The sequence below is a fragment of the Phacochoerus africanus genome, chromosome 3 (assembly GCF_016906955.1).
Source record: "Phacochoerus africanus isolate WHEZ1 chromosome 3, ROS_Pafr_v1, whole genome shotgun sequence".
Lineage (NCBI taxonomy): Eukaryota > Metazoa > Chordata > Mammalia > Artiodactyla > Suidae > Phacochoerus > Phacochoerus africanus.
Window position 1 is genome coordinate 54,429,184 of NC_062546.1, and position 13,819 is coordinate 54,443,002.

A 13,819-nucleotide genomic window follows, 5' to 3' on the forward strand; every position below is an offset into this window, starting at 1 on the left:
CCCCACAGAAAACCAGAAACACTTGACCATGGCCTATGCATGTTGTATGGCCTATGATACTTGCCATGAATTTGGTGAAACACTTCAAGGGCTTTGTGCAGAGAAGAAGTTATATCAAGCAATGCCTTTTGCAAAGCATCCAGGTCTTCACACTGTATTGCATTGAATAGAGTGGGGATCACCTTTAAAAAACAAGAGACAAATGCTTCTTAAGGTTTCCTAGCACTACACATTAGCATAGAATAAATTCTCCTAACTCCTGCACCCCATCCCCCAACCCCACATTTTCCAGTATGGCTGGACCTACCTTGATTGCAGAAGCAGCCGCTATTTCCACCAATAGCGAAACCAGGAAGAATCCTTTACCACAGTCCCCACCCGGAAATGAGAAGAGAATATCCATGTTCCTAAGATAATTAGTCAAGGAAGTCAAGAATTTAGTACACATATTTGTTGAAGTACTTACATTCATGGTCAAGGCTTTTTTATTTACATTTTCAAAATAATCTTGTGAGATAAGTATGGAAGGTTTTACTATGTCCATTATATAGTTAGGAATATTAATGTTAGGTCTGTTGTCTCATAACAATTAACAGTAGATTAAGCTGAGTTGAAGTTTCATTCTATAACTTGAAAGTAGAGATTTTGACTACTGATTTTATTATCCATCAATTTTTTACATGCATATGTATTACATATGTGTGTGTGTGTGTGTGTGTGTGTGTGTGTGTGTGTGAATGGACTCAATGTTAATAGAGATATCTGTGAGGTATGATTTTTAAAAGTAGACTTTTTATTTAAATATACTCATATCCATATTTTTATCAGTGGGCCTGATTCAATTTTTCAATGCCTTACAAAAGAACTGATTGACTGGGAAATGCAAATACCTGACCAGACACTATTTTCTTTTTCACTGAAGTTTTACACTAATGCAAACATGGTCTCAGTATCTGTATATCTCTGAGTTTCGTTGCCATTAAATTTGTGGAACCACTCCTACAGCTTACCTGCTGTGTGACCTTGGATAAGACATTTCACCTGTTTCAGCCTCAGTGTTCTCATCTGCTGTATGAGACTGGTGGTGTAACGTTCCCATTTAAAAAACGTCTGTGGCTTCCCATTGAGTTTTAAGATATTGTTTAAGCCCCTTGTCAGAGCCCAAGTCCTACACAGTATTTTTTAAGTTTATTTCTTCATTCCTTTCCTGTACTGTTACTTTCATCAGTTATTCTTCATGGCTGACTCTAGCCTTCCTTCAGTTCTGATAATGCACCAAGATTTTCATCATTCCCGGTCCTCACTCTTGCTGTTTCCTCCACTATGAATACCCTCAGCATTTCCTTTTTCTAGGTAATGTCTACATACTCTTCAGGACTCAGTTTAAAAAGTTCTTGCTACAAGAATATTTCCTTATGTTTTCTGTTTGGTTAGAACACCTAGTACTTTCTTTTCTTTTCTCTCTCTCCCTTTTTTTTTTTTTTTTTTCTCGGCCGTGCATATGTCATGTGGAAGTTCTGGGCCAGGGATCAAACTCGAGCCACAGCAATGACCTGAGTCACATGACGATGCAGAATCCTTAACGCATTGAGCCACCAGGGAACTCCTCAAACTACAGTTTCTACTGAATGCATATCACTTTTGCACCATTTTTTAAGTTTTTGTTTTAGTTGAAGTATGTTGATTTACAATGTTGCTTTAGTTTCAAGTGTACAGCAAAGTGATTCAGTTATATATACATATATAATTTATTTATTATTTTATTTTCCTTTATGAGTTATTACAAAATATTGAGTATAGTTCCCTGTGCTGTACAGTAGGTCCTTGTTGGTTATCTATTTTATATATAGTAGTGTCTATGTGTCAATCCCAAACTCCTAATTAACCCCTCCCCCAATTTTCCCCTTTGCTGACCATGGGTTTGTTTTCTTTGTCTGTGCTTTGCCCCAGGTCCAAAACCCTTAAGCTGAATCATCCATAGGTGGGAATCATGTGCAAATGCAAGTACTATTTTGTATATATTAATGCATAGAGTATCAAACAGACACGGTCCCATTGCAGTCACAGACGTAATAATAATTCTTAGACTAAAAAAGATTGAATACTTACTTGTAAGTCATGGGCCTTATGAAAGTAGCCATGAAGCATTGGATCCATTGGAAAAGAGAAAGGAAATTGATTAAAAAATTAAATGGATTTGAGTTATTGTTACTCCATTTAATAAAACTGATCTAGCAAATGTAAAAAAAAGAATAGATAAAAAAGAAAAAAAATACACTTTTAAGGCATTGCAAACACTTAGCTTAGGACTTTATAAGTGAAATTAAAAATTACTCAAGGAACACAAGTGGATAGTTAAAACCAGTTTTACTAATAAAGTTTTCTAGAAGATAAAATCATTCCATTTTGTGGTATTCTTATATCTAGAACACTTCTCTGCAGATACACAACCAGAACATCTGTCCCTTGTTTTTTTCCTTTCCTTTGGCCACACCTGAATCATGTGGAAGTTCCTGGACCAGGGATCAAACCCACAGCACAGTGGCAACCTGCACTGTAGCTGCAGCAACATGGGATCCTTAACCCACTGCCACCCACCTTAATTGCAGCAGATCCCATTAGGTTAGGAAAGGCCTAGATCCTGAGCATGCTGCTCTGAAAGCCCAGAGATTGCCATCTTGATGGCTGGAGATATGTTGTCTCTTAAATTCAAGTGAATACTAAACATTGATATTTGCAGAATCTCAAAAAACATGTTAATCAAGAGAAGCCAGTCAAGTTCATCAAACTGAATACTCAAGATTTGAGCATTTCATCATATATTAATTAGACATCTCTCACATACATATACATTTTATACCCCAACAACAGAGAAATCTATGCTGACAAAGATTAAACAAATGACCAACTCCCTGTTGATTTAAATAGCATGTGACTTTTTAAATTTAACTAGCATGTGCTTCTTTAATTCCTGTTATAATCACAGTTTACATACCCACTGGGATCCTTTTTCTTCCAATTTGCCAAGACACAATCTGCATAGACCAGAATAGGAGGCAGTCCAAGCTTCTCAGAGAGTTTGCAGTAAGGGATGGCAATATTTCTTGGCAGGACCTAATTAAAATACAGTAGATATTTAGTATTAACCTTCAAAAGATCTCACCTTTTCTTCTGCTCCCTGGGTGTCGAAACATGAATCATTTTACATAAGGGCACTTTGAAACCAAACAAAAATAATTTTCTTTTCTTTGTTCTGTAACTTAACCCTAGTCATTGTTAAATCACTACATTTAGATATGTGTTGCTATGGATGTAATCTGGGCATGGAGAGAACAAACAGGCAGCCAGAGGGCAAGAGGAAAGAAGGGCTGTATCCTTGAGTTTCAAATGGTCTGTGAGCTATTTGCCACCATTCACTCATCTGCCCATCCCTCCATTATACAAATAGTAGTCCAGCATGTGCTCTATGCAAGGTATTTATTATCCACAAGCCATACAAAGATTAAATCAAGGTCTCCAAGAAGCTCAAAGTCATTTGTAATTGAGGCTAGACGTGTAAATAGATTACTGCTCTTGGGGCACAGTGGGGACAGAAACTCTCTCTGGACGATTTTTTAGAAATCCTCACCGTAGAGTGACATTGGTATCCTTGGCCTTAAAGACATACTTGGGTCAGAAGGAGGACTCCCCTTCATGTTTGCTTTATATTTCCAAGCAGAGTATGACATAGAGCAGAACCCTATGGCCCTCCCCACCCCCCTGGCCTGCCTACCATGTCCTTAGCTGCCTTCTTTCCATAGAAAAACTTTAGTCCAAGAATAAGTTTGATCAGAGAAATGAGAGAATGCAAAATCCAAAGAAAACAAGTCAAATGAGACCAAATAATAATAGTTGAGTCATTAAGCAAAGTCAGCGACCTTTAGTTAGTTCCTTTTCAAGGGCTGTAGATCATATTCAGAGCCATGTCCTGTGATCTGTCTTATAGATACTGAAAACTCCATCAGGTAGAAGAAGTTCACTACATGAGGACCAGACTGTAGCCATGACATGAGCTGCCACAATTCCCAGAACTGACCTCAAAGAAATGGGAACAAACTGACACTGGAACTGAAGATGAACTGTCCTTAAAACAATCAAGATGGTGCGGATCAGACCACTGCCTGATCAATTTCAAGATGCCTGTCAGAGCCACCAGACCAAGTTGTTTCTACATATAGTCCCCACCCTCCGCCTATAAAAGCTCTTGCTCACTGGTTGTCAGTTGGGGGAATTGGTCTTTAAACAGGAGTCTACCCTCTCCCCCAGTTACCTGCCTCTGAAACAAAGCAAACTTTCCTTTCCACCAACTTTGACTCTTTGTTGGCTTTAGAGAGGCCTGCAGCTGGACCCCACTTTCATATATACCAACTGGAGTGACAATCTTAGCTTATTCCAGTTCTTTGACTTACCCTTTCTCAGAGGGAGTATAGAGGTTTATCTGAATGGTTGAGTTTGGGAGTGACACTGAAGCTCAGTCCCCTTTTCTCTTCAATTCTTCTTTCTCTGAACCCAAACAATTCTGCTCTGTGTTCAGCCATATAGTAAAAGGCTTCTACTCTTCCCACCACAACCTCAAGGGTGATTCTGATGAATAAGTGCATTCTTAGCACCCCAGTTGTTGCCACTACTCAAGTCATGTTCTCTAGCTGCTCTATTAGTCATAAAGATGACATTTCATTCTTTTTTTTTTTTTGGCTGTGCCTGCAGCATATGGAATTTCTCAGGCCAGCAATCCCCAGCTGCTGCTGTGAAAATGCCAGATCCTTAACTTACTGCACCACAAGGGAACTCCTTGATCATGGTCCCATGCAATTGCTAATGTCATCCTGGCCATCAGCATCCATGACTGGAACATGTGTATCTGACCAGGTAAAGGACAGGGATGGGAACCCCCTCTGGAGTCTCGGGTGATGGCAATTCTAAGGTAGAGACAGTCAGACAATGTGACTCACTCCACAGTTGTGTGACAATCGTGGGAACAATAACCCAAGTGGCTTCAAGTCACCCGAGGACTCCTGAAGAGGATGATTGAACCAAGAGAACAAACTGTCAAAGTCGCACCTGGATGTGAGCTTTCGCCTCTGGGAATTGAAATATTTTGGGCGGCAAATGATCTACATGTGTTTCAAAAGGAAATGCATCAAAGAGAAATAAAAGGACAGATGTTTAGTTAATAATTAATTTGAAATAACTTAGGGAAAAGAAAGGAGATGTTGAAACACATCTTTATCTATTGTAGACACTCTGGCAGCTGCTAAGAAACTCAGATGCTGATTTCTTGCCCATTATCAAGCCAAAGGTGCCTTATCTTGATGTATCTTATTTTTTTATCCATTTGACCTCTCTTTCCTACAATTTCCTCAAGTAAATGTTTTTATCTTTTTATATATTGTTTTCATTGCCAGCTTCTAAGATCCTTTTCAGAATGACGTGGAGTGCAAAAACTGGATAAAATTAAAAATACATTTTCATGTTTTCCACTATAATTCTGATCTCCAGTCCCATCTATTTAGTATCTTTTGATGTTGCTGTGTCTGATCTCTACATTTTTTCACTAGTCCTCTCTTTCTGTCCTTTCTGTTTTTCTCCTCTTTGGATGAGCTCTATCTGTCTCTTAAGAAGGAATTCACATCCCACTCCTCCTATGAAGCATTTCATGATCACATCAACTACTATTTAACTCTGCTGGACTAAAGGACACCTAGCATACAACACCCTTCATTACTGATGCTTTTGCATGCGTGTGTACAATGCCACCGCATTTAGCTAGATTCAGACTCTAGCAAGTCTAGGGAGACTGCACGCTTAGCTAAGTTTTAAGCTCGGTTGTAAGATGACTGATCTTAAACTTTACTGTGTCATCACAGAATCTACGTATGGCAGCCTAAATAATTATAAGGGAGTGCAATGTGTTTCCATGGTTCCACAGAGCAACTGTTTTTTCTCTTCTTACATATCAGAGGGTGACTCATAAGATTGGTGGACCATAAGTGTGGTGCTCTCTTTAAACAGCATGTGGAAAGAAAAACAAGATGGAATGCCAATTACCTTCGTCAAAAAAGGAAGGAAAAAATTTCACTAAATGGTAGAAGGTGCTTCTGGAATCTATCTTATCGCCTTGGTTATGGTTAAAAGGTTAGATATTAAAGGCTATAGTGGTTTCATAGGATTAGGGTTGCCAGATAAAATACAAGATGATGCTATTTTAGACCTAACATTGATAAGAGTAGGATGACACCACCTGTGTTCTTTGATGCCAACAGATAGAAGACAGTATGTGAACTCAGAATTAATGAAGGAGAGCCATAAAATGTCTCTATCTCCTAAAAGTCATAGAGAAAAAAGTGTATCATATTCAAATATATTGATTGCAGTGTCATTTGTAATGGTACAATATTAAAAACAAATAAGGTGCTTACTAATAGAGGATTGAAAAATAAGGTTCAGGAACTTGATGAAAAACCACAAAGTGATTTCAAATGATGTCTAGGACAACTGTAGCAGTTGAATAATTTTACAGTATAATTTTAGTGAAAGAAACTGTATGGTCTTATACATAGAGGGACAGGATGGGGTAATTGTGCTATAGAAGCAAAAGACTGAAAATCTAATAATGGTAACAATTGACATGTTAAATCAACAAATGATTATCTTCCAACCCTCTTATTTTTTCCTATTATCCAAGCTTCACAAAATGCAATTGCAATAGTGTTAGAGGTTTTTTTTTTTTTATGCTAAATGTAAATTGGATGTTAATCTGTCAGGTAGTGTAAGAAATATGAGAAAGTCTCCAAACCTTGCGGATATCTTCATCCCCTTGACCCCACACGTACGCCATGGTGATGTACCCCAGAACCAGACGTGCCAGGCGCTGCATCTTGTGTCCTTGGAGGCCGTCAATGCTGAGCGTTGCTAACTGAGAACAAAAGAAGAGGTGGATGCAACTCAAAATGGGTGCTTTTATAGCTCCAAAACCACATTAACATTTTTAGGAAGCTAACGTAGAAAAAAAAAATGAAATCTCTTTTTATACCTTCTCCACTTCTGCACGTAGTTGTCCATTCTTAATCAGTTCAGGTAGATTTTTAGCAATGGCAATCCAAGCATCGTAAGGGTGAGGCAGCTCCTCCTGGGAAAGAAGGAACAGAACTTGTTTTGGCCAGTGGATAAGATTACAAAATAGTTTTGCTTGCCACTGATGGTCCATGTTGCTTCTGAAGCAATTCTGTGCAGTTGACACCAGCCCATTCACTGACATCTGCACACTCAGGGTTCAGAACTTCTCATGCTCCTCCTCTTCCTCTCATCGGCCTCCTTTTCTTTTTCTTTCTAGCACCACGCCTGTGGCATATGGAGTTTCCCGGGTTAAGGGTCAAATCAGAGCTACAGCTACCAGCCTGCACCACAGCCATCAGCCTGCACCACAGCCACAGCAATGCAGGATCCAAGCCGCATCTGGGATCTACACCACAGTTCAAGGCAATGCTGGATCCTTAACACAATTGAGCCAGGCCAGGGATGGAACTCGCATCTTCATGGATATTAAGCTGCTTTGTAACCTGCTGAGACACAACGGGAACTCCATATCTGCCTCTTTTTCAAGGGTTACTTTGAACGTTTCATTCAAATCTTCCCAACTGTTCCATTCTCCACTCATACCTCCAATTATAAATCCATGGATTATAACTTTCCACATTAAGGTATTTATTGTTTTCTGCTTGTTTGTTTTCTCAGCTAGATTTTAAGTTTTTTTAAATGGGGAGTTCCTGTTACAGCTCTGCAGGTTAAGATCCCCACTAGTATCCATGAGGACGTGGGTTCAATCCCTGGCCTCACTCAGCAGTTAAAGATCCCGTATTGCCCCAAGCTGCACTATAGGTCACAGATGCAGCTCAGATCTGGTGTTGCTGTAGCCGTGGCGCAGGCCAGCAGCTGCAGCTCCAATTTGGCTCCTAGCCTGGGAACCTCCATACGCTACATATGTGGCCCTAAAAAGAAAAAAAAAAGTTTTTTTTGAATGGAGGAAAAGTGAGATGTACTAAACATCAGTAGAACACTAGGCATTTGCTAAGAGGTTTCTCATTTAATTATGATAATGGCCCTACAAATTGGTTGCTATCTCCATGCCATAAATAAGAAATGCAAGGCTCACAGTGTATGTAGTTTGTTTTGTGCATAAGGTTTCTTGTGATTCAAAAGTAGGTGTTTCCAACTTTTGAAAAACCTTGTTCTTTTTACATCTCACTACCTGATGGCAAGGGTTCTATCATGCTTTTAACCCTATATTTCTCACAGCATCTGGCACAGTCCTGGGCAGGTAGGAGATGCTGTATACATACATACGGCTTAATTGCCTTCTTGGGAGTACAGGCTTATTTTTTGCCAAGTAAAAATGAAACTCCAAGAAAAGTGTGTTAAAAGCAAGACAATAGGCCCCGCAGGGAGTAACTTAGGTTAAGCTCTATGTTACCAAATCAAGAATTAATACTTAATTACACTTTCAGCCTCTCCTAGAATGGAATCCAAAACCAGTCGATGTGGAATTACCTGGTCAGCTCTAGTGAGGTCATCTGTTCATAGACCCCTGTCCTTCTCTAAAGGAAGGTCATGCGGATACAACCTAACCCTAACCCCAACCCAATTTTGGCAGGTCTAACTTCCTTGTTCCTACTCCCTTCTGCCTATAAATGTCTTTTGTTCTTTTTTTCTTTCTTCTTTTTAGGGCTGCACCTGCGGCATATGAAAGGTCACAGGCTAGGGGTCAAATTAGAGCTGCCGCTGCTGGCCTACGCCACAGCCACAGCAACTGGGGATCCAAGTTGCATCTGTGACCTATACCGCAGCTTGCAGCAATGCCAGATCCTTAACCCACTGAGCGAGGCCAGGGATCGAACCCACATCTTCAAGGATACTAGTCGGGTTCTTAACCAGCTGAGCCACAAAGGGAACTCCCACATCTTTTGTTCTGCACAGCTCCTCAGAGTCCCTTTCTCTCTTCCCCCGGTGCTGCCTGATTCATGAATCACTGAAGGAAGACAATGAGCTCTCTGACATTTACTTGGTTGGATTTGTTTTTTTTAACAAGTTTCACCTCTGGACCTTGTATTTATAATCTGGTCTCAAAGGAAAACCTTGATACAAAAGAGCTAGGCAACACCTAGCTCAAAATGTGACGAAGATCCCTGAATGGAATGCAGTATGCCCTGTCCCCACACGGTTCTCACTGAGCTGCCTCCCGACATGCTTTTGGGGGCATCTACCCTGAACTATAGGGATGGAATACAAATCAGGGGCTTACCGCAAACCAACAGGAGTGAGGCTTTAAGCTGCAAAACCAAGTTGATATTATAGGTAAGCTATAAACCCCAAAGACAAATGTAATAGAAGATTTAAGCATGTTCAGGGGCTGCAGAAAATTGGCTGGACTTAATCTGTCAGGGAGGATTTTTAGCAATGAAAAATCCAGGCAGCATATTCATCAGAAAGTCACCTTTCCTGTTTACTCTGAATTTTTCTGCCTAACCACACAAATACTGTGTTTTAGTGTTTTTAGTAATGCATACATAGTTTTGTTGCTGTGTGTTTCACTGTGTGGCACACTCAAATTTTTGATTGTTGCTATTTCCCCCAAGCAACAGAAATACTTTATTATGTGTCATGATTAGTATCCAAGTGTCCATGATTAGGGACCAAGCTTTCAACAAAGGTAAAATTCAATCAGTAATATACTTATGGTTCAGAGAATACTGAACTGATATTATATCAATTAATAAAGAATAACACAGAGGGCTGTTCAACTCCTGTTAGAGTAGAGAATATATTTTGCATGGATATGGAACAAGAAGACATTATTTTCCTTTAGAATAGGAAGCCGATAGATCATAAGAGATGAATTGAACATTTTGAACCTATAATTTCCAGGAAAGATCTTCAGTGAAGAAATAAAATTTGTTTTTTTTTTTTCATGTTTAAAGGCACAAATCTAACTTCTTAAGCATTTTAAGTAGCAGCATTATTTAAGTAGCTCAGGAAGAGTTTTGCTTCGATTTAGTTTTGGAGTTTTGCTTTAATCCTTGGAATGTGTTTTCAAGGTCTACAGAACTACCATGATTATTTTATTTTTTTGAGAGAATTGACTTTTGAGGAGGGGAACGATAAATTTGACATGAAGCTTTGCAGCTTCTGAAAAAGATTTTTTTTTCTGGTACCATGGATAAGTACATCCTTGAAACATTGCATCCTGGCCCCTGTGTGCTTACATGAAGAAGTGACAAGTCTGAATATTATTGATTTGCAAATACAAAGTAAAAGTGCTTTTAGCAGTCAAATTAAAACATATGCTTCATTTTGCTGGAATTAACAAGAATCTGAAGAGGAAATTAGATTGGAACCAAGAATTTGCTTTAGATGTGCCTGTTTTATGCAAGATATTTACAAGATATGATTTCTAACTACAGTTAGATTAGAATCTCTGACTAAAATATATATTTGCTGAATTTGAAGTTTTCTCTGGAGTGCATTCTGTTTGAGCCACAAATAGGGGCATATTGGCATACAGAACTGTCATAACAAGTAGCTGTTTCCTAGAAATCCTTTCCTGGAATCTCCTATTCCTTGTTAAACCCAAGAGTAGGGAGAAAAAAAAAAAAAAAAAAAAAAGCAACCCCTTGTATTCTCTTTTCTTAAGTGAGGCAGTGTAGCATAATAGGTACTAGTTTTAAGATCTTGGGCTCTGGATCCAGCCTGATTACATCCTAGCCCTGGTATTTCAGGTTCTGTGAGTTCCAATAATGACTTAAATTCTGCATGGCTTACATTTCGCATCAGGACGATGAGATTATATACATACCTTTCAGGCTGGTTGTAAAGATGGACAAAGTTAGTATCTGTAAATTGCTTAAAAAATGCAACAGGAGTGGTTTGGTGATTAAAGTGTTAATGATAAGATGCTTTTCATGGTGTTCTTTGGAAGATAACTTATAAAAGGTAATTATAAGCTACACCTTTATTCTGCATGTCTTGCACTCTTAGGCTTGATAACCACCTGGCAATATTAATAATAATAATACCACACAAGGTTGCTAGATGTCCCACTTCAAAAATATTATCAAAACAGGGACACAGACTTCACCCAATCTAAGGTACATTAACTGAGAAATGTGGTTCCTTTGACTCATCAGTCATTTATTACTTTTTTCTTTTTTAAAATGCCCCCTGTCATGCCATTGTCTGAAGCCAAAATATTTCCACAATTTCCTTTTCTCACCCATCTCTATACCGGTGTAAGGTAAGTATGAAGTACCCCTAAGACTCAGTTTCTAGGTAGAGAACTTTTAGAAAGTTAAGTGAAATCCCTTTATTAAAACACTGCCTCCGGTTTTGGCCCTGCTTTCCTGCTGAAACCCATTCATTCAATGGAAAGTGTAATTGTCCAGGTAAATCATGATAAGAAAAAAATTTTGCCCATAGTTTCAGTCCCCTCTCTTACCAGTGGATTTGGCAGAGCAAAGCCTAGGTCTTCATCTATGTGGTACTCTTCAAAGATCTTCCAAGAATTGTCCATAGGAGACCACCAATCAAGTGCCATCTTTGCAGACAGCTCCTCTGGTCCTCCTTGCTCTTTGAGGAGGGAGAGCCAGAGCATCTATTTATTAGAGAGGATGCCATAGCCAGTGACCTCAACTCTTCACGTAGGCAGTAAAAATTACTTCCACTTTTAGAATAGTTCCATTTTCTACTTTCTTTATCTGTAATTTGATGGAAAAAAAAATAAAACCACAAAAGCATCACTGTTCGTCATATGAAGAAACTGAAAGTTGATATTTCTTTTCAGACATTGATCACTGGGGACATCATTTGCTTACTGCTTTAGGAAATTAGAAGAGGCCCTTCTGAAATAACAAAAGCCATGAAACTAGGTGACCAGAAAGAACATTCTTATTTGATGGGAACTTCTTAATCTCCAAGTTCAAATAGTGAATTGGACCAACGCCTAAGGTGCTAAATCATCATTTAGTTATTTCTGTCACTATCTTTCTTGTAATCTCCCAGAGGTCTTTGAATGTATTAGTGTCTTGACTCAGGAGCCATAAGGAACACCCGTGATGCCCAGAGTCAGGGACTGTGAAACAAAAGAAAAACACAAGGACTTGGAGAATTTAGAAAGATAGCATCTCTTCATCCCAAACCCCCAATTTGCTCTTTGAGGAGGGAGAGCCAGAGCATCTATTTATTAGAGAGGATGCCATAGCCAGTGACCTCAACTCTTCACGTAGGCAGTAAAAACTACTTCCACTTTTAGAATAGTTCCATTTTCTACTTTCTTTATCTGTAATTTGATGAAAAAAAAATTACTCAGTCTTTTGAGGTTGTTCACAGTGATACTGTTCTTTCCTCTTCATATTCCCAATAAAAGTTTTTTTGTTTTGTTTTGTTTTGTGTTTTTTTGGCTGTGCCTGCAGCATGCAAAAGTTCCCTGGCCAGAGACCAAACCTGTTGCACCAAAGCTCTAACCTGAGCCACAGCAGTAACCACACCCTATCCTTAACTGCTAGGCCATCAGGGAACTCCCCCAATAAGTCATTTTTAAGGAAGATTTTCTTGCATCTCTACTTCATCCGACTGCTAAGGGACCAAGAAGGCAATAAGACCTTCCCATCTGTAATATGTCAAAAGTTGGTAGAAAGGATAAAACATCCTCAAAATGGTCCTTTTAAAATGCAAAGTAAGACTGCATTGAGCAAAGGTTGTCAGGGTGTCCTCAGGTCTGTGGTCACTTACAGGCATCATTTGATCATATACACCAAGCTGAAGCAGGAGAAGAACCCATGTTGTTCCTTTTGATGATCAAAAGAAGTAAAAAGGAGTTTGTGTTTAGTACCTTAAAACAATGCACAATGTTTTAATGTTCACACATCTCAATGTCCTATGATGAACCATAATGGAAAAGAATATTTAGAAAAGAGTGTGTACATGTATATAAATATAGATATAGACATAGATCTGAATCACTTTGCTGCACAGCAGAAAATAACACATTATAAATCAAATATACTTTGATTTTATTTATTTATTTATTTCCTTTTTAGGGCTGCACCCTCGGCATATGGAGGCTCCCAGGCTGGGCTCCAACTGGAGCTGCAACTGCTGGCCTGCATCACAGCCACAGCAGTGGGAGATGTGAGCCTCGTCTGTGACTGACACCATAGCTCCTGGCAACACCACATCCTTAACCCCCTGAGGGAGGCCAGGGATCAAACCAGCATCCTCTTGGATACTAGTGGGATTTGTTTCCACTGAGCAACAATGGGAACGCCCTATATTTCCATTTTAAAAAAGACAATGTAGTGGTGTCATGCAGAATGTCAGTACTTAAATACATTTTAATAGTACATTGCATTGGAGTGACTACATTCTAGAATGGTTCTCACGCTATTCTTCCCATTACATTCTGTTTTTTTTTTTTTGGAAAGATGTAGTTTTCCAAGAATATGCTTTCTTTATGGTAAAGATAAAGGAAACTGAGATGAAAATTACACAGCACAGAGAACACAATGGCTACATTTCTTTAATGACTGCTTCATAGGAAGAGTTCCCGTTGTGGCTCAGTGGGTTAAGAACCTGACATAGTGTCCATGAGGATGCAAGTTCAATCCTTGGCCTTCCTCAGTGGGTTATGGACCTGGTGTTGCCACAAGCTTTGGGGTAGGTCATAGATGTGGCTCAGATCTGGTGTGGCTGTGGCTGTGGAGCAGGCTGGCAGCTGCAGCTCCCACTTGAA

General features: G+C 39.2%; 1 protein-coding gene across 1 annotated transcript in view; it reads right to left on the reverse strand.

The window, feature by feature from the left end:
• IDO1 (indoleamine 2,3-dioxygenase 1) overlaps positions 1-11,717 on the reverse strand; it is a 15,157-nt gene extending 3,440 nt beyond the window's left edge. The window contains exons 1-7 of the mRNA XM_047771824.1: positions 11,528-11,717; positions 7,073-7,168; positions 6,836-6,955; positions 2,996-3,114; positions 2,110-2,124; positions 308-407; positions 65-182 (exon numbers count right to left, since the gene is read on the reverse strand). Of these exons, the coding sequence (XP_047627780.1) occupies positions 65-182; positions 308-407; positions 2,110-2,124; positions 2,996-3,114; positions 6,836-6,955; positions 7,073-7,168; positions 11,528-11,683 (724 nt within the window). The 5' untranslated portion in view covers positions 11,684-11,717. The remainder of the gene's footprint in view (positions 1-64; positions 183-307; positions 408-2,109; positions 2,125-2,995; positions 3,115-6,835; positions 6,956-7,072; positions 7,169-11,527) is intronic.
• Positions 11,718-13,819: the final 2,102 nt, after the last annotated feature.